Source organism: Falco biarmicus, chromosome Z (assembly GCF_023638135.1).
Source record: "Falco biarmicus isolate bFalBia1 chromosome Z, bFalBia1.pri, whole genome shotgun sequence".
NCBI classification, from domain to species: domain Eukaryota; kingdom Metazoa; phylum Chordata; class Aves; order Falconiformes; family Falconidae; genus Falco; species Falco biarmicus.
In genome coordinates this window covers 45,971,411-45,997,282 of record NC_079311.1, presented here as the reverse complement: position 1 = coordinate 45,997,282, position 25,872 = coordinate 45,971,411, and the positions used below count along the sequence as shown (strand labels likewise).

Here is a 25,872-nt window from a genome sequence, read left to right as displayed (position 1 = left end):
TTTTTACAGAAATTGTCCTACCCAGGACTTAGTTTAACAGGAGAGCAGAGACATTGCATATCGAAGGTTAGGTGCCAAAAGGAGCCTATTTGTTCAAGAGTAAAACTGTCCAAGACTGATTTGCTGCCAGTTCTTAGCTTCCCAGAATGAGCTAATAGGACTTTTGTGGGAGCACCCACCCACATAAAGACCAGAGATAACTGAGACTCTATCTAAAACAAAGCTCAAGTGGTACACACATGGGTCTTACTCAGAAGGTCAGACACACACATAGATAAGAAGTTGATTGTAACCCCTGCAGTCTGTAGCATGGGTGCTTGCTCATCTGTCAGAAGGGTGCCTGCTGGGAGAACTAGCCATTTGATGGGGCTACATGGCAGCAAACTTCTTTTACAGCATTTTATTAAGGCTTTTCCTTGATGTGTGCTGGAACCCATGCATGGTTCTTACATCATCAGTGTATCAGTGTTTGTGGGTAATAGCTTCTTTGGGACCAGTGCGGTTAATAAACTCCTATATACTAGGTTTCAATTGGTCTTAATTCCTGTGACTTCAGATTCAGCGGTCAGAGCTGAATCATGTCCCTTTATACGTATTTAAGTCATTTTATGTTTTCAGAAGAAAATCTATAAAGGTAGAACCTTGTCAATACCTCCAAGAACCCTCTCTGTAGAAGAGCTGGAGAAAGTGAACTACATCACATTTACTCCATGCTTCTTTCCTGAATGGAGGTGATGGAAGAGCTGGGATTACACCAATGTGTGAATGAAAATGCCTACCTCATCACCCAAAACCATTTCTCTCTCTGTGGCTGTTCTTAACCAGTTCCAACACTGCAAGGCTACATGGAAACATGTCTGTGTTTATCATCACAGTCTGTTGATGTGCACAGACTAGTGATTTAAAGGACAACATCTAAATTCTATTCCCTTGCTTATACGCTTTGTGACTCACAGTTTATATTTACTTGTGTTTCTTCAACTTCAGAATCAGGGACTGGTATTTCACTGCCTGACTACAGTCATGAACGGCCTAAAGTAACAACAGCGTGAAACCTGTTTGTAAAAGGGAAAAGGACTGTTTTCAATATTTTTATTCCCAAAGATTCATTTTGGCCATCTATTCCACTGGAATATATGAGTATTCCATTCCAAAATGTTAACAGTGCTGTAAGGCTTAAAAAGTATGTGCAGATTATGAAATAAAAATTTTTTTATATGGGATGGAGCTGTGAGGTTTCCATATCCTTTTCTTTTAAGTCATTAAGGGGTTGACACATCCATCTCAGTCTGGAACAAAAGTTACCAGTTCCAGGGAAAGCCAAACATTTACAGTAACTTCTGTCAGATGATTTTCTGTGCACCTAGTGGCTCCTCAGCTGCAGAATTGCTGCCTTTCTTATAAGCACTGATTTTTTAGTTTTTTCATTGCTTCTTACCGGACAATGAGTCTGACAAATTATTGGATCAAAGGAAAACGTGAAGTTTTACAGTGCTGCCACAACACAGAAGGAGATGTAAAAATTAAAAACTGTACAACCAACGTTCAGACTTCTCCCCTCATATCTGCTCCCTCTTATTTCCACATTTGGAATTCTCTTTCTTACTCCTCAGAGTAGTAGACCACTTAATTTATGTTTTCCCTAAATATAATTCTCTCTAATCTTTCTCTTCCTGGATATTCTCTTATTTGGCCCTTTCTTCTGCAGTATTATCCATTGACTCACCTGCTCACTTTGATCTTTGTTATGCCTTCACGTCAAGCAGCTTTTCTCCTGAGTTAAACAGGATTATTCACTGCAAGAAAAAAGGAAATGCTTTCCCTTCTTATCTGAACCATTTTGAGGCTTTGCATAACTGACTTCCTTTAATGTTTTGGTTTATGCTTTGTTTTATCAAACTCCCATTTTTCTTTTCAGGGTAATTTTCCTCTGAAATATTCAGGTAGGCCTAGCTAAATTATAAATGTCAACGTGTACTCTAGAAGGAATTGCCTATTTTGCAGAACCAACCAGTGCTTTCAGACAGGAGAGTTTCAGGTTGTATTTGCAATTCCATCTCCCTTTTTTTAGAAAAGGGAGATCGGTTTTTTTCTGACTTATGTAACTGAGATGCATACAAACAATTTGTGTGTTTGTCAGAAGTGAGATTTAAAGACATTAAAAAATTTTATGGAGTTAGCAGGAAAAAAAATCACTCTGAATTTTAGATCACCCTATATTTTCTCCTGCTGTCATAGCGAAAAATGACGGTGAAAAACAATTCTGTCTCTAAAAGCATGAATAATTCGTAGCATTCTTAAGATGCTATGAATACAGTATGTAACGAGAGCACTCTGGCTACTTTCTCTGCTCTCATCAGTGCTGCCCTCGTTTTCTCCTCTGTCTTCAGCTATCCATTGTCTAGTCAGCACACATTGCCAGTCTGAGATGTAGAGAATGAATTTGCTTCTTCATCTCTTGTCTCCTTCATGAGAGAGAGTTAAAACACCTTTCTGTGCAGGTGTGTACTGCATTCTCCCTGATGATGTGGTCTCTCTCTAAAAAAATACAAGGTAGAAATCTGAATATATTTCAGCTAATTCTTCATACTCTGAAGTGATTGAGGTTAACCTTACTGTAAAAAAAAAATGTTCACATGTCATACAATATTTTAGAAATACTAAGTACAGCCTGGTGCTGCATGGCTGTTCATATGCAGTCCTGGGGCCTTACACTGGCCTTAAGTAGAAGCAGTTCTTCCATCTCTGTGGAGTTTTCAGAGTAAGTCCTAGAAAAAAAGTGGTGTGGTGGGAGGGAAGAATTCACTTTTTGGTTAGAAAAGGCATCAAAACAGGAACTGAATATGGTAGTAGTTGGGAAGAATTTTTATGTCCTGTGATTAATTTCACCAAACACTGTTTTAAATTATTTCAAAACAGTTTTTTACTTTAATTCCCATCTCTTGACCTGGCAAATTTGTAGTTAATGATGACTGTGGCTGCTGACACTACCTGTGCTTCTGCTTCTAGGAGTAAAATGAACTTTGTCCATGTAGAGTGAAAACCTGTTCACAGCATAGCAGCTCATACTGATGGAAGTTTATAATTTATTTATCCAGCTAGGCCTCAATATAGCAAACTATGACACAGCTGTGCTGGCTTAGAGAACACTCTATAAAGCAATACACACAGATTTTTGTGTCAAGGCATTTCCTATACATCTATATTAGCTACTCATCAGGGCACTAGAACTGCTTTTGCCTGTCTTCTGCACAAGTTCTGACCTGTCAGGCACAATAGATCTGCTTCACCCAGATTAATAAGGGACAGAAATGTGAACAGTTATTGAGGAACCAAGCAGGGGAACACGTTGTAAGAATTCAGAAATTTTGCGATTAGAACCTATTACAACCTGCTGTTTGTCCTCCTAAGTGTCTCAGTGTTCCTGTGACTTCAGGGGCTGTCTCACCTGACTTCATTTGCTTTCTGTTTGACCACACCTTCCCTACTCAGCATCTATTTGATATATTTTCTTCTTACTGGTCCTTTGATTTGGCAGCTGCCATTGAGGAGACCACATGTACACATCTGCCTATGGGCAGCTGTGATCTGTATTTCTAAGGTAGCCCTGCCTTTACATACATACAGAACTTGGGAAATCCTAAGTAGCAGTGTAGTAGTTGTGTCTCTCAGTGTCTGAATAATTTCCGAAAGTCTGTTTGGTATTCACTGCCCTCAGGTAAGATGGTATTACCTGACTTTGCCTATACAAGTGCAATGCAGTATCAGTGTTAAGGCAGGAAAACAACAGAATGAATCATATTAGGCTAAACTGATCCTGCTTCACCAGAAACTGTGTAAAGAGAAAAGTAATCTGTCAAACAAGAATGGATCTGGTGCTAAACACAAAGCAGAGCTGTTTGAAAATGAGTGCTTTTGTTAGAGTCTAAGGTCAGATCATGTCTTCCCCCTGCTGTGTCCTGCACATACCCCCTACACACACAGACACACCCCCTCATGCTCATGCACCTTGCTTTCTATCCTGCTGGGGTTTTTTTCTCCATCTCTTTGGTTTTTTACTTGCTTCCTACCTGCCCTGACTGAAAATTAGGTTTCTACCCCACTGGACTGTAATTATTGCTGGCAAGTATCACAGTGTGCTGCAATTATTGTGCTTGCGGAGGTCTTTTTCGGCTCAGTGATTTCCTAGCACATTTTCCTAGGAAGAATTAGGACACAACTAGCTTTTTTTCTGGAAGTTAATCCTGTTCACATTAAGATGCTTCAGTAGAATCTTCAATGAGGCAGAGGGGAGACCTTTCCAGTTTTGGGCAGGCAGGGGAACAGTGGGGTCTTTTCCTGCTTTTAAGTGAAAACATCATGCATTTTACTCGGGCAGGTTTTGTGGAGGTAAATGAGAGATAGTATTGTGACACAACGGTTTGAATGGTAGGTCCCAATCAGCTCCTCCTGAGAGGAGCGCAGCAGAGCTGGTAGTCCTTGCCTAGCTACCCCCAGAACTGGAAATAACCAGTATTTACTGTACTTTGCAAGTAGAGCACTATGGGCATATCAAAAGAAATCCAGACATTAAAGTTAAATTTAGCAAGAATCTCAATGTGTATTAACACTATTTTTGCAGTGATAATAAAAAAAGTTAATAAATTAACTTTTATTTGTGATTCAGAGGCATTTTTGTTTGTGTGTTTTCATGTGAAGATTTAACTCTTCCTTCAGTGCAGTGCAATACCGTTTTGTATTTCCAAGGGATGGTAACATCAGATTCTATTATATTTGTAAAGAATAGAAGAAAATTCTATTTTAAAAAGCTTGCTGTTGGAAGTCACAGTTGTTCACTGATATGCCTCAGGCAATTACCTGAAAAAGTCATTTCAAGCCAATAAATAGTGTGAATGCTGAAAAAAAGGAGGAAATAAAAAAAAGACCAACCCGAAAATACCCAAGGTGGTGGCAGAGGAACACGAAAAACAGTTCTTTTACAATAATTGAGTTTAACATCAACAATTGAAACTACCAGCTAGAAGGAAATAATAATGTGGCCCAAATCCCTACAAGAAAAAAAAAGTACTTGGGATTATTTTTTTCTTCTTTGAACATAAACTCTTTTTCAGCTCAAAAGAAATTGCTGAGTAGGGTAAATGGTAGGTTTTCACTCTGATGCAGTTTCACTATGCTCACAATAGAAAACCATTTTATACATACAGTTTGAATTAGTTCATCATAAAGAAAATCTCTCAGTTTAATCTTTACTTTTTCCAAGCAATGGAAAAGAATGGCTAATAGAAGTCTGACTAATACTGCAACTCTTACCCCTTGTTTTCTTTTGGCAGGGCAAGCAAGTCTTCAGGATGTATTACTATTTAACCTCAACTTCTTGGTAGTGTTTTTTATAAGTAAATGTCCTGGATATCATACCAGTAAAAACACCTTACTAGGTTGTTTTTCTTTTCTTTTTGCACTGAAGCTGTAGAGAGGTTAGGACTCTACATCAGACTTCAACAGGGCTGCAGTAGGTCTTTTGAAAGGTGAATAGCTCTTAGGCACTGTCTCCTTTTCATTTAGAGAAGAAAGGCTTTCTTTTTTTCTTGGTAATGAGTTATTAAGTGAGTTTCTAAGTCTTTAATTTGCTGTTATTTTTGCATCTGAGTGGCAGACATTCATCCAGCAAAAGGTAGCTGGGAATAGAGTTTACTGACCCAGATATTTTCCTTTAGCACAGCAGTTTAATATACATTAGTGCAGTAGCATCTGTAGCCCATTCTAACATGGATCTAGTCAATGTCCTATTTTAACTGCACAAAAGTGTTGTTTCTCAGTTCTTTGAAGTGATTTACCTACCGGAGTACCTGAAATGGCAACTAGCAAGATATAGGTACATTAATGAATCTTCAAAGTAGATTAGTATCTTGCAAACGTAAAATTCTTACCTGTTAATTGGGGGGAAATAAATCACAAGAACAGGTCTCCAGCAAGACAGACAGACAGGCTTTTTGAGACCTAGAGATACTGAACAATCCTAGGTGTAAAGTCTGCATAAATACTTAAGGGTGTGTCCCTATTTCCTCATGCCTCTGACTACAAAAATTAAAGGATGCTGGAAAAACTACAAAGACAGTAGAAGTAAAGAAGTACATCCACATTTTAGGAACAATTGCTGTCTCCTCATAACTGTACTCATAAAATGCAGAAACAAAATTCATTCTGGAAAGGTCAAGAGAGTCTTTCACATAACACACTAGCATCTCATCCAACTACAAATTGTATGTTTTTCCGCCTCTCTGTGTTTTACACAGCTTGTTTATTTTCTCTTTTTATCCACATTTAAATGTGACAGAAAAAAACAAAGGAGCATCATGTGAGGATGCATTCCCAATAGAACTTGTGAGAAAAGGCAGGGGCAATGCGCAGCCCTCTTCATTAATGAATCATTCACTCATGATGCTCAGGGTTCCTCACAGGCTGCTAGTCTAAGACTCTGTACACAGCAGCAATATTCCTGGAGTGCCACTGCCTTGTCCCTCAGTCATAAATAGTTACTGCAGAACAATTGCTGCAAATATGTGGTTTGATAATGATCTGGCTTTGCCAGGTAAAGGAGAAGCAATGATACAAATAGTTCAGCAGCCAGCATGCTGCAGCTTTAAGCCTTATCTTCCAAAATTCATTCTGCAGAGCAGTGAGTGCTGAAATATTTTCCTTTAGCCATTTAAAAGCAAATGTTACTGTACTCAAATACCTCTGACGTCCAGAAGTGAAGGCAACCAACACATCTGGCAAAGATATAAGGTGAACAAGTTATACCTGAAGAATGCTGCAGAGCAGGACCAAGGTTTTATCAGTGGAGATACTTTATCAACAGAGTGACAAATTTGGTTCCTTGCCTAATTGCAGTGCAGTCTTATTTTAAATCCTCCATTTTGTGAATGAACAAAAACATTTGTCAAGCTTTAGGTCAATAGTGGAAAGGAGAAGAAATTGATCTTCCCAAAACCATGGGAGACCCTGACAGGGCAAAGACCTGCCTATGAGGTCCAGCTTATTAAAAAGCCATTTCATCAGGCTGGAAGGCAACAGTTCAAAGCATGACTAGCTGTGAAGTTTCTCAAAAAAATCTGCGTAAGAGTAGTAAGATGCTACAGGTTACCTAAAATCATCTTCAGGACCTGTGACAGAAGAGTATCACAGAGGAAGAGTCAGAGATCACTCAGACAGATCTGATCTAGTAGTTAATTTATTAAGTTCTAATCAGTAAATTTAAATATGTAGAATAATTAATAAGTCCAAATGGATTGGCTGTCAATACTCTACTATTTACAACACTTAAATGTTAGTATGGGATATAAAGATTATCCCATAAGCTTACTATACATATGTGCAAAAATGTCACTTACCAACCCATCCATCAGTGTCCAGTGTCAGGTAAGGGATCTCTCAGCCTTGAGGGGTGACTTGAGAGGTGTCCCTGCTCAAGGGGAGATCGCTGCAGCACAGCCAGGTGCTGCGGGGGGAGAGCTCAACAGGCCCTGCAGATATTTATAGTGTAAAGGGGTTGATTTGTCATTAGATTTTTTGCAGTTTTGACTGCTACCAAACCCCCAGTCTCCAACCAAACTCTTTTTTTTGGGGGGGATTGGTGTTGAGTTCTAACTGATAGCCTCACACAATAGGATTAATTTTGATTAGGTCTAGTGGCTGAGCATCTGCCTGGACGAAACTTCAGTTAGTTCAAACAGGAGGAGTGCATCTGTCACAGAGGGAAAGCAACTATGGATAGTTATAGTTAAGCTAAACCATAAGGAGAGGCTGAACATATTTTTTTACTGCCCTAGATTGTGTGCGTTCAGAACAGGCAAAAGCCCACAGTATCAGCTGAGTCTTTGAGCTGTTAAACTCGCAGCATTTTGAAATGAAGTATCATGATATTTTGCCTTGGTTCTGTCTAAAATTCTAGTTCAGTATTGGGCATGACCAAGTTACTGTGGGAAGACAGCCTTTTTTCCTCATGTAACAAAATTACATATTTCTATTTTGTTTTTAATACGTAATAATTTGTTCTGCTGAAGTGGGTTTATTCTTCTGAGACATTCAGGGAAGAAGGATGAAAGAGAAGTTGGAAAATTAGGGTTATATGTGGTCCAATACATGCAAAATGCTTCCCTGAGTTTTCCTGTGATGACAAGCTATTCAGTGCTTGCAATTTATATGATGCCTTTTAATTAAGCTGGGAGTTCGATGAGCATGTGTTTAGTTTGAGATGTACTTTTTTCTTCTGCTGAACTCTTTGTTGTTCAGTATTTTCAGTCCCCAGTCTTCAGACTGCTTTGCTTTTGGCCTTGAAGAAGAAGGGCATTTTGCTGTGTGGTGGTGCCACTAGGCACAGTAGCACGAACAAGGCATTGCCAGGGTTAGCTGATCTTCTTGCCAGACTGATCTTCTTGCCAGACTGTCACACTTCCCTTCAATGCTACAGAGATGCCTGTAGTTGCAAAAATTGTGTAGGAAATTGTAAAGCGTTATGAGGATGATGTTACAATCGGACTGTTAGGTGGCAGCACGGTATTGACTGCTCATTGTCAGCACCTGCCAGAGCTGCCCATGAGAAGGGAGATGTTGCTCTTTCCCACCGGGTGAGGGAGGAAGGCTTTCTCTTCCCTCTGCCTTCTGGCCTGCCTGCCTGGCTGCTAAACTCTGTGGCACAGTTTGTCATCTGTGGCATGGGAAGCACATCATAAGCAGGTGCCGTAGAGGGGCTGATTTCATCAGCTCACATCTCTATTGCGTTTTGAGATTAGACATACATAGAAATGTGTATTTCTACCCATATTACTGTGCTTTACAGGTCAGAGGAGCAGATTGCCTACACCGCAGGGAAGGCTTCCTTGCCAGTCATTGAGGAGATTTAGGAAAAACGTTAGGAAAAATATCAGGAAACATTACTTTACTGAGGATGGTCAAACCCTGGCACGGGCTTTCTAGAGACGTAGTCAGTGTCATACACTTGTCAGTGTTTAGGAGGCATTTGGACAATGCTTTTAACAATATGCTTTAACTTTTGGTTATCCCTGAAGTGGTCAGACAGTTGCACTAGATGATAGTTGTAGCTCCTTTCCAACTAGAACTATTCTGTTCCATTCTGTTCTGTTCCATTCTATTCTATTCTAAAAGTTTCAGTATGGGGGTAGACATCAAGTGTTTTTTCCAAGAACAGCTGTAGATTCCAGAGGGAGAAAGAAAATAGATCATTAAAGTATCCTTTGCAGTATTTATGCTTTGTCTCAGGAACACTTGGAAGGGTCAAGCTAAGTCCGATTTGAAAACAATCTACTTTAACTGGGGAGGACACCTAACATAAATGCTTTTTCCCATTAATTGTTTCAGGCATCATGTAGATCAGTTGACTGATTGAGCTAAGTCAGTTTCCTATTACTGCATGCAGTTTGCCTTTTCAGTCTTGAACATGCTGTACTACTGTCACTGATCCCAAAGTTTCTTACCTCCCTTTGAATGCCCTAGAGCTTTGGGGTCAAGTGAAGGTGAAACAGGTGCAACAGAAATTCTGTGCTGGATTTCTTGGGATACACTCTGCAGAGCTATTTCAGCTGGCAAACTGCAGCTTGTCACCAAGTGTTGTCTTAACCTTGACCACTTTATGAATCACCTTTCTCCATCACCGTACACTGTTCTTTGTGCCCTGATGTTTGCTGACCTCTATCCCAGATGCTGCTGCACTTCAGTGGCACTGTATGAGTAGGAACCTAGGAATGTGGGGACAATGCGTGCTGCTGAATATGAGTGTAAAATACGTTTACACAATTCCTAATTAAAGGTACCACTTAATTAAAAAAAAAAAAAAAGAGGCTGTCCATACCAGCAAACGGAAAAACAGGAAACATACTCAGATCAAAATGGTGATGTAGGTTTCATTAATAAAGGAAAGGCAGTATAAAAAAATGCAGTCTCAGTTGCTTCATGAGAAGCAGAGGCCCAAGAGCAGCTATTGCCATGGCAACAAAAAGAGCAAGGGTTTTACACTTGTGTATGCTTCAGTGCAGTCTTAAGCAAGAGTGAAACTGGCTTGAAAGAACAGCCCCACTATATTCGTTGCTACTCTGTGAATTGTGTGTCTCACCCTGCTGCCTTAAAGCTTTTATCTTACAGTGGTAGGTCACTGACCACACATGGCTAAAGATGTTTCTGGACCTGTTAGATGCCTAATCCTTGGACTATTATCTAACTTTCTGCTTTATCATGATGTTGTATAGGTTGCTAATTTTGGTCAAAAATATTTATTCAATGCCGTATGCCATAAATTATGTCCACAGCCTATAATACACCTAACTTCTCCTAGTAATGTATTGGGAGCACTAAATCTAATGTTACTTTAATACAAGAACAGCCCTTCATCTTCAGTTTCACCCTGTGAGTATCACTGGAGAGTTTCCTTCCATATGCTCACTAATACAACTTCTATCTTTAGTAAATTTCATCTCATCAAAGATGTGTGTTAATCCTATCTAATAAGCATCTCTTAAAATGTATAAAGTAAGATAATTTGGTATCCAGCAGGACATTTTTTGAGATCCAAATGATGCTACCCTGATTTAATTTCTTCTTTTAAAAATTACCCTGGCTTCACTAATGGTATTGTCTTTTAACATTTCAGATCACAGTATTTCGCATGGGATCAGAAGGGCACCAGGATATTGATTTAGCTATCCTCACAGCATTACTGAAAGGTAATAGAGTTTCACTCCACAGTGAGTCTGTGTCAATCCCAATGGATTAACTCTGTGTCTCTGCTGTGCTGAAACCTGCATTTATTGACAATACCTACCATATCAAGATGGTAAATTTATACCATAAAATTGAAGTATACTTTTTGCTTTAACTGTTTTAGACAAAGTGAGCTCTTTCTTTGACGTTTAAATAGCTACTGTTTTTTCTATCTGAATTTTTATTCTTCACCCACAATTGCTAATGCATCACAAGAAACATCAGTGGTGACCCCCGCACTGGTTACATGAGATTAGTACTCGCAAGAAGACAGCGAAGGAGCTTCTCAGACTTAGGTCACCTTGATGGCTAGTAGAGTATCTAGAAGGAGGTTATCTCCCTTCAGATAAAACTGGCAATGTTGTCAAAGTAAAATATTATCTGTACTCATCCTAGGGAAGTCTAGAAACCATGTGGGATTCTTTCCAGCTTCTGCTGGGGTAAAGCTAAGATCTCAACTATTGCGGTGGTAGAGGTTTTAATCTTAAACTTCAAAGGTCACTAAATCTTTCCAAGCCATTACATGTTACACTTATGCCCTTAAAAGATTGTCTCACAGTAACTCTGCTGTTGCTGCAGTTCCTTATAAACCCTGCTCTTGCAGACACTTACACCATTTAGCTTGGCTCCCTTCAAAATATCATAGCATCAGGTAATTTAATATCTGCTTGCAAATACAGAAACAGGTGAGATTTTAAAGGCTCTGAAAGACGTATACTCACCCAAACCTTAGGTACTCACCTAAGCAAGGGCTGGGAGGTTCTAGCCCTCCATTTATATGGTATTTCCCCAAACAGGATTTTCACAAATTGCATGTATCAATCACCATGGTCATCTTGTTGCTGTCTGAACTGTTTTGTGCTACGTAGTATAGGCCACACTGTTCTTAAAAACAGAGAATAAGACACACCAGACAATTTTAAACAGCCATCTGAGAAACATTAGGCAATGGACTTTCAAAGGTGAGTGGAGAGTTATGCTTCATGAGGCTCTTCAGTTGTTTTCATACAATTGGACCCACACACCTGAATAAAAGGGTACATAATGCCATGTGGCAGATCTGAATTTGCGTCATAACAAAAAAATTTAATGGATTTATTGCGTATTCAAAAAGTAATGGCAGTTGGTTTTGCATGTTCCAGGGCTCAGTTTTCTTCTCAGTTTCTTCCTGTGCAGGCTCACAAAAGCTGTATGAAAAGAAAAGGGAGAAGGCCTGAGTAACTTTCACCTAACCAAGCAAAAAATAGTATTTTACATTTTACACAATTATTAATCCCATTCCAAAAATGTTGCTTCAAACATTTAAAATGAAAGTCTGAACAGGAGGAGTAAACAAGCACTGGCCACTTCAAAAGAATGATTGCAAGCTGGTAGCTACCAGCCCAGGAAATTAGCTGGAATTATTTTGCTCCAGTAGCTTTTGTTTCTTTAGGCTTCTGTAATATTGCTTTCTCCACTTCTGCTCATTTCAGTCAAGATAGCAGTTGTTTGTCCTGCAGGTAACACAACTATTTTGCTGCTACCCTGAGGTAACAAGTTTTAGCCATCTGAATAATTAAATCTCAAGGCCTTTTGGACATCTTCACACAGAGACAATATAAATGAAGGTGAAGAAATGAAAAAGAAATTAATTCAAAACAAGGAACAATAATTGCATCCATCACCAAATTCCTCTTTTATATCCTTAGGAAATGTTTTAACTGCAGATTTCATTTTTATCTTAAATATAACTGGATTCATCATTATCCTGAGTGTAAAGTGTATTCTCTTCACGTTTGTTCTTAAGGCAATCACTGAAACTACTGCTTCTGATTTCTATTAGTCAGATACAGATTGTCTTAAAGTTGTGACTCCACTTTCTCTACATATATTTTCAAGGTCTGAATCCCAACACAGATCCCTGGAGTCTTTTGCCACCTTGAAAGCTGCCTCTTGGAAGCTGAAGAAAATAAATTGTAGGTCTGGGAGGGAACGTTTTCTGTTTGAAAAGCTATTTTGCAGTATTTACATGAGCAACTCTACTATGGTGCACTCTGGGCATATGGTTAGTCCACTCTGATGTGGAATATCCATTTTGCAAGTGCCTAATTTATCCTGTCATCTCCTTAGTAAAATAAAATTACCTTCCCTCTTCATAATAGTAGTGCAAGACATCACAGTGAATTTATGTTAGCTCAGAAGGTGCCTGGATCTATGTAAGTTATTTTGACACCTCCTCTCATGCTTGCCTGACGATCTTGATTTGGTGATCTGCTGATGGCAGCAGCATTTCTGTCTGGCACAAGAGCCAGAGGAACTAAAACTTACACCTCATCTTCCGTGCTCCTCCACACTTTCTCATTATGAAGGTATTCAGTGAAGATTGGGTTTATCAGATGCCTCTTGTTAAGCTTGTTAAGCTTGTTAAAAGAGCTTTTTGATCACAGGGAATTAAAGTACATAGAACTTTTTAATCAATGTGTGCAAAGATGAGATATCTTGTCTCAGGCAAGTCAGTTGTCCTTATCCATACCATGTCTTTGTACAGCAGTTCTGGTCCACCCTGAAAGAAATACTGCCTGCCTACATATACACCCCATCAGACTGATGCATAGTTGAGTTTTTCATCAAATCAAGAAATCTAAGGTAGCAATGCTGAACCATTTGTCTGTTGATTTACTAGTAAGCAGATTTGAAGACTGGGTCTGAATTATCTTGAAATTTGTAAGTTTAGATTCAGGAATTAATGTCTTTCACCTCTTCAGTACTGTGTGAAAAGGGGGCAGAGAAAAGTATGAAACTGGTAAGTGATGTATTGGTTACTTTTTCTCAGTCTTACTGGTGAGGATTTTGCAGTTCTTGCTAGCCAGTATTCAAGGTGCATACCTGCTAACTACCAATCCCACCCTGGTGTGAGTGATTTGTTCAGGGAGTAGGAGGAGGACAAGGATTAGGAAACACAAAGTATTGCTTCCTGCTTGCTGCATAAAATTTGTGATGAGCTGGTCTCTTTTAAACCCACATCAGGCACACTGCTAATGCAGGAACATTCCTGGACAGAATATTCCACAAGCCCCAAACCCTGCACTTAATATAAAAGATTATGTCCTTGTTTGTTTTCATGAGTCACTTGTTTAATCTTGTCAGCAGATCTATCTTTCTTGGAAGTGATCACCAATAAACTAGGGAATGGCATCCAAACTGGTTATCAATTTACATTGCATGGATGTCATAACAGCATATGGCTTGTGAATTCCTTTTTTTTTTTAGAGAGAGAGGCATGCAAATGTGGGAAGTAAGTTTCCAATTGCATGAATTTGTAACAAGTGAATTTATTGATACAGCTTTACTGTTTATGCTCTCTTAACTTGAACAGTTGGAACTCGAACAGTAATGGATTTTGTCCTTTTGCAGCTGCTAATTGAGCAGAAGGCATATGACAGGGAAGTTAAAGACAGCATATGGAGATGTTCTGAAATATAATTGTTTTGAAGTGGCATCAAAGATCCTAGTTCACGAAGCTGTTGCAGCATGTGGAGCATACTAACAGCACCAGCCATGTTTCAGCTGGTGCTCCAGAAGCCTTCCCAGTGCAATTGTTAACACTGGGAAAGCGGTACCCTGCGGTATATGCATATTGTGATATTACTGCCAAGTAACCTTCTGAAGTAAGCCATGTTAGGCTAATGCAGATCTTATGTCTGTGCATACTTTCCAGCCTGTGAATAACTCATGATTCATGCTTACTGAACAGCCATCATGTAGTTATCAGATGGTCCTGGAGGACAGTGTGACGGTCTGCCAACCATAAAATAACTGACACAGGAGGATTTCAGAGTTGGGCCAGATATCTGGTTACTGCCCTTATAGTTGTTGTTGCTATCAGCTTTGTTACTGTCAATTGATTTGCTAAATGCCAGGAAGATGCTTGTAGCAAATGCAGTGGAAACACAGCCTTTTCACCAAAGAGCTACTGAAACAGAAGGTGGCGTAAGACCTGCTGACGTGCAGAGCAGAAACTTAATTTCAGTTGCTATTTTCCCTGATCTAATTCTTTCCTTTAAATGATGATTCAAAGAGGATACTAACAAGCTTAGAAGTGCTGCAGAAATGAGGCTCCAACAACCATTTCTGTCTAGTTAGATCAGTTTTGTGTCATTTCAGCTTTCCAGATTCCCGAGCACTGAGTATCATAGACTATGGCAGGAGAATCCTTTAGAGGTCTGCATTGATGACAGTAAAGCATAGTCAGTATATAAAAACTGGCAGTCTATTTCTTCAGTAATCTGATGTGTACACTGACTCACCTAGGATAAAGTTTATGGTCCCAGGCTTTATTATCAAGAAATACTGGATTTTTGGTCCAAGATCTTGGTTTTTACCAGTAGAATCTATGTAAGATATCCAAGCAGACTAACGAGCATAAAGTCATCTGTCCTAGATCTCCTTCTTGTTCATTCAACTTTGAACCATCCTTGCATTGTCTATATCCAGCAACATCTATACTGAAATAAAACACTGCCAAATCAATGCACCCTAAATGCAACTTTTCTTCTAGAAGCAGATGAAGGGAAGAATAGCCCCACTGCAGACATTAGTCATGTCATCTTAAAACATTCTTTTGAAGAATGTATTTTATGCTCAACCAGGCACCAGGATACTGAGTAAATAATACAGAGACATTAGTCATATTGCCTAAAACACTATTTAAAGCAGTAAATAGACTATGGTAATTAAAATAATACAACACAATAATCGGAGAATCCACAAGACAGGATGGAACAAAAATGTATGGAAAGGAAATGCTGATGTCTCACCATTGCCAGTGTTAAGGGGCTAAGAAGTGGTGCCAGTGTGATCCCTGTATTAGGTTAATGAGGTTGGCTTTGTTTTCTGTGACTGCACAAGCAAGACAAGTCTCCAGAAAGGTCACTTTTGGGATTCTTCTTACTGACTCAAATCCATGCTCTGTGGCACCAAATGCAATTAAGAAAATTATTGAAAGGAGACAGTATCTTAAGAAAGCCCACCTCAGATTTGTTCTAGGGAGTTTTTCTTATATCGGTGGAAATATTTTTACCTCAATGCTGGATAGAATTCCACCTGAAATAGTCTGAATACTTTCTTTTTCATTTGAGTCAAAAGTCATTAGTCCATCCTGGAATAAAATCTATTAAACAGCATCCGCACTCATATGCTGCTCTGTACAAACTTTTATAACTTTCATTCTTCTTCTCCTTTTACACAATGCCAGTGTAACCCACATTCACCCGATAACTACATAGGGAAGACAGGAAAGAGGAGAGGGTGCAAGGGCTTTACAGCAATAAATCTGTCTCTGGGAGCAGCCATCCCACCATGTGCATCAAAGCCCCAGCATGCAGATACCTACTGCCCAGTCTATGCCCTAGGTGATGGACTGGTGTGGACCTGAAGTACAAAAACCACTTGAGAAACCATACATTTCCTTCAACTGCCAAATGTCTACAGTGCTCTGAGAGACAGTTAAGTGAACTGTTATGGTAACAAGCCCTGAGAAGAGTGTCATCTCTGGGTCTGCACATGCACCCACAAGAAAACTTGTCCAGTGCTGGCAGCTTTAAACACCATGGAGGGAGGTGGGAAGGACAGAGGCTGGACCATGGCTTGCTTTCCCTCTGTTCAGTATTTGGAGCAATAAGCATGCTCAAAGAAAACAGTTCTGATGGACTGCTGGGCTTGGGTTTCTTTCTGGAGATGCAGTCATTACCTCATGCCCCATGCCTGATGCTCTTTCATTTTAATCAGATGCACAAGAAGGCCCTGTCCTCATCCAGAAGCTGGGTCCTCCCTAAAGTACAAAAAGGCCCAGGAATGCTACGTCACTTGACACAAACTAGGGAAGGTTCCCTGCTAGGGGTCAGAAGGTGTTTGCCTGGAGCATCTATGATTTGGAGTGAGTTTTGGCTACAGTGGGGGCAGCATAGCCCACTTCTTTCACAAAGTCCCATCTGATGCACTTTTGATCCAAAGTGGTTTCTAATCAGGCTACACCCCTGGCTACCCATACTGTAGGCTGCATTCAGTTTAGGAAAATCAGGAAGTAGAGCTCCCACATCACATGTTCAAAATGGTGCCAGGCTGGGAGATCGCCATCACTGCTCCTGGTCTTCAGAGTTCACCCATTTGCCTCCTCTGCTGCTCACCAGAGAGCTTGCCTGAGCACCTGCTGAAGCTCTTGCTTCTCCTGCAGAGACACAGATAGAAAGGAGGAGATCTAATGACATTTTGAGAAGATTTCTTGTTTGCTTCAGAAAGAGGGAGAACTTTATTTGTTCTCTGTACTTAATTTACATTATCATACCCACTGTGGGTAATTTTTGTTTTGTTTTGTTTTCATAAATAAAACTGTAGACATGTTTGCCCTTCCTAAAAGTAAATATTTTCTGTTCGTGAACATTGCATGTTGCTTGTGTAAGAAACTCAGAAAGGTTCAGATGTCATTGGCGTCCCCTATGAGGTCTCTTGTGACAACTTTGGTCTGTCGTAGTACACAGCAAAAAGCTGTGTCTTACACATAGGGGTGTTCCTGTTACTACTTAATCACAGAAGGGTCTTTTACTGTTTCCACTGTTTTTTCTTCTTTTCTTCACTTCTTTCTTTTGTTCTGTTCCTGCATCACCTACCTTTTTATTAGAGCTCATTTCTGTAATAAAATGGAAGTGATCCAGATGATCTACAGTCCGCTATCACCCAAATAATTACTGTAGGTACTGCCAAGTATTTGGCAAAGTTTCATGGCAGTGAACTAACAGCGGAGTTGACAGTTATGAAATTAAACCATGGTCTAAGCTTCCTGAAAGTCTGCTGAGCTGATCCTTCACAGAGAGTTGCTGCAGCCAGCATGTTATGCTTTATGTTTTCTGTGCCTCCGATTTCAGAGTCCACATTCAGCTGGAACAGTGCACCGTTTTGAATAGTGCTGAAACAGGGACAGAAATACTTTGAAGTAACGAAAAGCTCTTGTTTGTCATCACTCCATGGTATCAGTATAAGAATTAATAAAGGCAAGAAAACAGTGGAGGTATGAGGCCTTCACAAAATGAGCCTTCATACATTCACCTAATCACTGCAAGCAGCTATGTAGTTAAAAGTCGAAAGGCCCTTTATTTATTCGGTTGATCAGTTCTTTCAGGCCAGTTCTCCCTGTGACACTGAAGCACAAATACTGTTTTATTCTTACAAATCAGTTAATAACCATGAAATCCTTAGTGAAATATTGAAAAAGCACAGCAGGGCAGAAATGTCCCACAGTGTCCATTAAAGCTACAGGGGAAAACATGCCATGCCTTCCAAAAAACAAACAGCTCCAGACCCATCTTGTCATCTGGTAATTTCTTATTTAATTCAGATATATTATACCATGACACCAGCTTTAAAGCATGCATTCTTACATGAATATTGCACGTGTGAGGGGAAGTTCGTCCCACCAAGATCCCTCAGTAAAAACTGAGAGGAGAGATTCCTATGCTTGTACAGGATCCCCACCTTATCAGGTGGGAATGCACAAAAGATGCACATAAAATGCACAACTATTGAAATCAGTGTGGTCTGTGTGAGCTGAACCTGTCCATAATTGCATGTGGGTGTGTATGTGCGCACTCATGTGCATGTGTGTGTGTGTGTGTGTGTGTGTGTGTGCCTGCGCGTGTGTATTCATGCAGCTGGATCAGCATCTCCCTTGGCATCTGCTCTTGCTTGCATCCACAAGATGGGACCAGTTCACTCCACCATGAGTTGGATTCTGCCAATATTGCATGTACCAACTGTATTTTTCAAGGAGGATGTGAGGAAGAAATGTTTATGAGCTGATCTGAGAACCACAGATTCAGATTTAAGAACCGGTATTTTATTATGTATTTGTTTGTAGTGGAAGGTGTGGTTTTGTTTAAATATGAGATCAGATGTGGAATTGACATGGAAATCTGTGAGATTTTTGACAAAGAGGAATTACCATGGTGGTCTGTTGACTGAGTTTAAAATGTTTTGTTTCTTTTTTCTCCTTCTCTCCTCCCTGCACCCCTGTCTGTATACACAGGAGCTAACGCATCTGCTCCCGACCAGCTGAGCCTAGCATTAGCCTGGAACAGAGTAGACATCGCTCGCAGTCAGATCTTTATTTATGGGCAACAGTGGCCGGTACAGTATATATACAGCATCTTCTACTGAAAACACTTCAAACCCTACACAACATTAAATCCGTTCTGTTGGCAGCGGTGGTTTTAAAGCAGTGTAAAATGTACCGAGTCGCGCTCCCAGCCAAACACCAAGTTCCCGTTCACAGCTGCTGAAGGCAGGCACGGTTACGTTAGTACGTTCGCGTGTCCGAGGAAAGGGTGACATCTAGCGATGCTTTAACACTGAGAGACCACACCCTTGGAAAAGAAGCAACACGTTTATGCTGTCAAGCAATGGTTCTGCAAGCTGAGAACAACACGTGTCTGTTTGCAGCCATGTTGCAACGTTAGGCTATAAATTAAAGGCAGAGCTTCCTTTTGCTCTTCAAGCAATATGCTTTTATATACAAGTACTGAATTTGTTGATAGGTGGACATCAAAAATATGCTGAACAAATGTTGGAGGTCATCAAGTGGACCACAAGAGCTGATCAGCAATGTTACCACATAAGTGCTGTGGCTCCAGACCTGAGCTGGCATTAATTTTGTGCCCAGTGCTGCTCTGCCTGCATCAATTTGCCTGCTTCACATCTGCCCCATCCTATGCTCCAGCTGCCAGCTGTGGGGACAGGCTCTCTGGCCAGCACCGTTCCCCTGGGGACACCATGGGCAGAGCTTCCCTGCAGGAGTGGGAGGGTTGTAAATAGAGGGGTTATTTATGTAGAATATATAATACTCTATATATAGAGAATATAGAATGCGGTGTGGGGCAGAGGAGGAGTAGCCAAGTCCCAACTTGTGCTGCAGTTTTTACAGTGGTGAAAGTCACCCAGGAAAAAACAGAAGGACTCTGTCTCTATCTGTAGCTCCTTAAAGCCCATTTTGTCTTCATTCAGAAGGTTTAATTGGATCACAATATTCATTACTGTGATATTTATTTTGTGACCATCATGAAAATTTCTTATGCTATCATTACATGAGCACTTACAACTCCCCACGGAAAAACTGTAACAAAAGCAAAAGCTTCTGTTTAAATATCCTTGCTTTAACTGTACTTTCTGGTAAAGCTAGTTTGGAATATCCTTGCCTTTTCATGTGTGGAGTGAACAGGACTATTTATCCTGTCTTCAACATTGGCCATAAGTATGTACCAAAATATGGGAGGGATTTTAATGGTACTAAACTGTCCTTACCGTTATTACTCCATCACCACATTATAGCAAAAATTTGCTGAAATGCTGCAAGCTGCAATCATTTTGCAAGCTAAAAGCTGGAAGTATGAGATAATTTCTCATCCTTCTAACTCCTCACCAACCCGCTAGAGACAGAAAAGGAGAGGTTTTGCATAAGAAGACCTCTTGCATTTGGCCCTTCAAAGAAATGCTAATTGTCTTCAAGCTTCAAAGCTATTTCTGCTTCCTGGGTGTCAAAGTTTCCCTGAGTTTCCACACCATGAACAGACGAAAAAGCTGGTAAAGACAGACTGAAATCGAGTGTGTGTGCATACAACAAATATACCCAATATAAATAAAGTGTTTGTCAGGAAAGCAAGAGATAAAGATAATAATGAGATGGTGAATAGCATGAAAGTGTGGTCACAAGTTTCTTGGGTTCCAGTCCCTTGATCTTAATCTGGATTTCCTAGAGTATGTTGATTTTAACACTCTGACACTCATTTTTTAAATGCTGCCCTGACTCAGAGCAATATAGACTAAAATTGTGATTAATCCCACTTTAAGCTTAGCAGAGCAAACCTCAGAATTTTTTCAGGATTCCCTGCTTGTTCCAGGGTGACGGGACCAGCTGGATACAGCCTGCAATAGCAGGAATGGCCTGTATTAATTGCATGCTTTGCAGGTGGGCTCCCTTGAGCAAGCAATGCTGGATGCACTGGTGTTGGACAGAGTGGATTTTGTGAAATTACTCATAGAAAATGGAGTAAGCATGCATCGTTTTCTCACCATCTCCCGGCTAGAAGAATTGTACAATACGGTAGGGCCAACCTAAGGCAAATTTTATCTCTCTATATTTATTGTTCTAGCTCCCACTCATGTTACAACACATGATGATGCACAAGGCAGCCAACACCTGCTGCGGAAATCTTCCACGTTAGACGTCCACATGGTGTCTTAGCTTTCTCTGTCATATAATGGAACACGCTGTGTCTTGCCCACCTACCTAATCTGCTGTACGGATTTTCTAAAATGTGGATTAAGCCCCTCACAGTACCAGCTGATTTCTGGTCATTGTAATTCCAGTATGATAGACTGAGATATAGGCAGATGGCACTGGCTGGAAGACAGTAACTGGCAAGTTCGGATCTGTAGGATGGTAATACATGACTCCTGACAGTATAAGCCCTTATGGTTTGGGGGAAAATGGTGCAACTGTTAAACTTAGCCACTAGAAAGCAAATAGAAGGAAACTTCTTGGCATAATATTCTGAATTTAAAGATCAAATCTGATGATTTCAGCAGGTCTATTAGAGTGAAGGACTTCCCCATGTGCTCATGGAATGTTCCAAAAATTATAGTTGGGGCTTTTAAAAACCTGTATGCAAGTTTTGTATCTTTGCCCTCAAAATGAACGTAGAACTGCACAGGTTCAAATTGCTTCTGCATTCTCAACTGCAAAAGAAATTCCAGCATCCACATCACATCCTTATTGCCTATGGAGAGAAACCAGCAAGTTCAAATTGCTAACTGGTATGGAAAAAATCTATTACTAAATTGTCTAGTTCTTAGGGCTGCTGGTTCTGTCTGCTGGAGAGAGGCTGTGATACAGTGCATAGCCCTTTTCAAAAAGTTTTTTCTGCCAGTACTCTTCAAAGCTCTGCCATCATAAGCTGCCACTCTGGGCTGTTATCCAGAGATGTTTCACACTGATGGTGACCAGAAGTCAGTCTTTTGAATATCAAATATGAAAAGAATTTATTATATTTGTGCAAAATATAGAGGAACAGGTATGTGTGCCACCCTTGAGACAGATTCCCATCTGATCTTTGATCAGCTTAAACTTTGCCTATCAATTAGTGCTTGTGTATTAAAAATAGAAAGCCTATGAGCTTTCTTGCTACAGAGATAAGCACTGTAGTTCTTGTATCAAAGCCAATTTTTACAGGGGAAGAGTCTGAGGAAAGTCTTCAGTTCTACAGCTAAAAGAAGGCCTTTTTGAACGTATTTGTTGTGAGCTATAGAAATCACCGTAAATTATTCATGCAAGAATTCCAAAAGATCCAGACTGTGAAATGCCTAAACTACCATTTATGATGTATGACCTAACGAATGCACCTACGATAGCCTTAGCACCAAGAAAATTACAAGGCCAGTTAAAAAATACCAAATTTCAGCATGAGCCTGAGAGTGACCTGGGAACCTACAAACCAGCGAATCTGACTTCTGCCATGGCAGATTTGTAAAAATGCAATAAATAATAGAATTAATAGACAAGGGGATCAATTTTACGTCAAAAAAAAAATTCAGCTGGCGTCTGTAGTGGAATGTTAAGTCTTAGAAATCTTTTACAATTTCTGAAGTCAACATGCAGGAGAATAAGGATGTTGCAGTTTGTCCACCTGTTTCTGCAAAACCTGTTTGAAAATATTTGAAAACCTCTGAGATTATTAAAGAAATTTAGCTGTCATGGCATAGAAGACAAGGGGCACCTGTGCTTTAAAAACTGCTTGAAGGATAGAAAACAGAGACTAGGAATACGTGATCTGTTCTCACCACAAAAGGACATTATGACTCAGGTCATGCAAGACCTTGTTCTGGGACCACTGCTGTTCAGCCTGTTTAGAGATGACTTGAAAAATAGTAACTACTGAAGGGACAACGTTTGCTGGTGATTTAGCATTACTCAGAGTAGGCAAATCTGAAGCAGCATATGAAGAATCACAGGAAAGTCTCATCATGTTCAGTGATACGGTTACATAAAATCAAGTGCAGAGCCATGTGTATATGGCAACACTGACTCTGCATGTATGCAGTGGTCTCATCTAGCACCAGTTATAGGCAAGGAGACCTTCAATAAAAGTTTCTTAGAATATCAGCAGTAGTCAAAAACACAACAGAAGAGAAAGTACTTCTCCATGTAACATATGCTTGAAACTGGGGAGTCTGCTGCACGATGTTTTGCATGTCAGGTAGGCAAAAGAACATAAAACAAATTCACAGACTGTGCATGCTGTTAGTGGCTTTCAGACAAGACAGCCTAAATGCAATGTCAGGCACAGGGGCTCACAGAGCCATCAAGAGGGAAAGTGGAGATCCTGACTGCAGGAAGGCTGAGACTTAAGCAGCTGTTTTTCCTTCCAGTCTCTCCTAGAGGCTGTGCATGTTGTGCTGGGCCCCTGCTTCGCCTAAGCCAGTAACCTAATCTAGTATACAGGACCTTAGTTTTCATCCAGTATCACAGTTCTTGTGGCTTTCTTACTGAAGTGTTTTGTACAAAACAGAAGTCAGGTGAAATAATATTCTTGTAGTTGGTTTTATTTTAATTAGTAACGCTGTACAATTAAAGTGCTCTCAGTTGCCTGATTTTTAAGCTACTAAGGTGAGAAAGCTGTTTCAGCATTTACATTTTGCAGGTCTTTGGACAATGCAAAACTATTTTATTCTTTCTCATTTATCCTTTGCAGAGACATGGACCATCCAACACTCTATATCACCTAGTCAGGGACGTCAAAAAGGTAAGAGTCCAATAGACGGTAGGTTGGAACTAATGCTTTTTGTAGCTAGATACAGCCTCTGTTCTGCATGAGCTTTCAGTCAGAGCCTTCTCCTTCCCCTGCCATTACAGAATCTCCTGTTTGTATGTACTGAATATGAACTTTTTGCATACAAAGCACAATTAGCAAGTTACCTGGCTTGCTTTCTCTGTGGTTTATAGATGCTTGGGTAATAGTGCTTCTGCTAGCATAACTGTAGGCTTTTACATACCATGTGGATTTATGCTGTTATCTGTATTTTTCCATACCCGCAACTATTGTCAAAGCTATTTTCCATGTTGTTAGTTTACTTCTGAGCCTGTAAAATAGCACTTATCCTTGTGCTGGATCCTAGTTTGTTGAAATAGTTCCTCATTCTCTGTTGTGTGTTATATTGTAGCCATCTTCCTAAGTAGTGCACCTTTCGCCTGCCCCTTTATCAAGTTAATTTCAAGCATCTTGAATTATACAGAGCCATTAGGAGGGAGGACAGAAACACAGAAAGGTGTAGTGACAGGGAGGAGATACCCAATACCTTTAGCAATGTGTTCAGGATTAGAAGCGTTACAGCAGCAGCAATGAATGAAAATCCCTTAGCCTCTAAATATATGGATCAAATAAGGAGATTGAGTCTGCAACTGACCTCATCAGCTTGAATATTGTCTCAAAGCATGTGCAGATTACAACCTTGCACATTACATAAGTCGGACCTCAAGGGTAGCTTACTTGAGAAAGAAGATTCCTGTATATGGCACTAGATAGAAGATTGAAAAGAGAGCACACGTTGAGCAGAACCAAAGGCAACCCAGGAGAGGAGAGTGGCAATGCAGCATATATCATCTTTCTGTTAAATAATGCTACAGAATAATCATTATTTATGTTTAGTGAGGTTCTGGTGGGTTTCTTGGGTTAGTGTGTTACATGGCACCGTCATTGTTCCATTATATATCGTATATTAAGTGACCATCAGAAAGTGTGAAATGACTACACAAGAAACTGAAACTGTTCTTATGCACAAATCCCCTTGGATGGAGCAAAGTAAAGCTAGAATGCATTTAGACTGGATACATATGCCTGTAAGAGTTTGAAACAAGCATCATCTGTCTTCTTACTTTAAAATATATTCCTTTCCAAACTTCTTCTCTCCCCCATCATAACCTTCCCAAGTTCTCCTCTGAAGGCATAGAAATTTGTGTGTTGAGTGTCTAAATAATACCTTTTTCTGAGTCCATAACAAAAGACTATTTTTAAAGGAGCTCTTGAAAAAAAGGGATCAAAATAGGCAAATATGAGCAGTACTCAGGTATATGTTGATATACATTGGCATATATATTTATATACATACTGATATATATTGATAGACATTGGCATTAAATAGACTTACACTAAATTTAATGACATTATTTGTTCCATGGTGATTGCTAAATTTTAGGTTATGGTCATTAATTCATCTTCCTTTCCTCTGTCCATATCTAAAGTCTCCAGTAATTCCCACTACATGGAGTCAATGTGTATTCTTATTAGTGTAATTAAAGGCTTTAAAAACAAACAGCCTGGTGTAGCTCTCTAGCATCTTTGTCAGAAAACTGCACCTCTGGGGCTATATTTCTGATTTTTTCAGTGATGAGAAGCAACTGCAGTTCACTCAGAGAAAAGTGATAGCTCGCCATAGCCCTGCCGTCTGAGCAGATCCCTTACCAGTCAACCAAGCTGTAAATCAGTCAGCAGGTCTGACAACAGTTTAAATGAAAACACCTCCTTGGAAATAACTTCTTAACTGACATACTATTTGACAGTTAAATGGCCCACCATGCATGAAAACCAGAGCACACTGCTGATGCTAGTTTTTTGAGCTTATATATATTTTTATGCCAGATGCTTAACCTCTCAGATTTAATTGCAGTATCACAAAATATAAATATAAAAATGTAGTATGTCACCTTGAGAAAACACTTAAAGGATATGCACACTCTGCGCTTTCTATGCATACATTATAATTTGAAAACCTGCACTATTTAGAAGGATGTGTGCTGTAAAAACTTATTTACATCTGCATAATTGTGAATTTTCAAATAGAAAATAGGTGTTTACAAACCATAGAAGCATTATTTACTACTATTGTATTACACAGATGTATAGATCACTAGAAGGGTTGGTTTTTTTGTTTAAAAGACCACCCTGCCTGCTTAATAAAGCAAAGAGTTTGAACAGCAGAAGTCACATTACCACATCTGTTTGTGGCAGCTTACAGACACGC

General features: G+C 39.8%; 1 protein-coding gene across 1 annotated transcript in view; it reads left to right on the top strand.

The window, feature by feature from the left end:
- TRPM3 (transient receptor potential cation channel subfamily M member 3) overlaps positions 1 to 25,872 on the top strand; it is a 286,208-nt gene that overhangs the window by 202,895 nt on the left and 57,441 nt on the right. The window contains exons 9-12 of the mRNA XM_056325516.1: positions 10,664 to 10,736; positions 18,830 to 18,930; positions 20,765 to 20,899; positions 23,547 to 23,597. Coding sequence (XP_056181491.1) covers positions 10,664 to 10,736; positions 18,830 to 18,930; positions 20,765 to 20,899; positions 23,547 to 23,597 — 360 coding nt within the window. The remainder of the gene's footprint in view (positions 1 to 10,663; positions 10,737 to 18,829; positions 18,931 to 20,764; positions 20,900 to 23,546; positions 23,598 to 25,872) is intronic.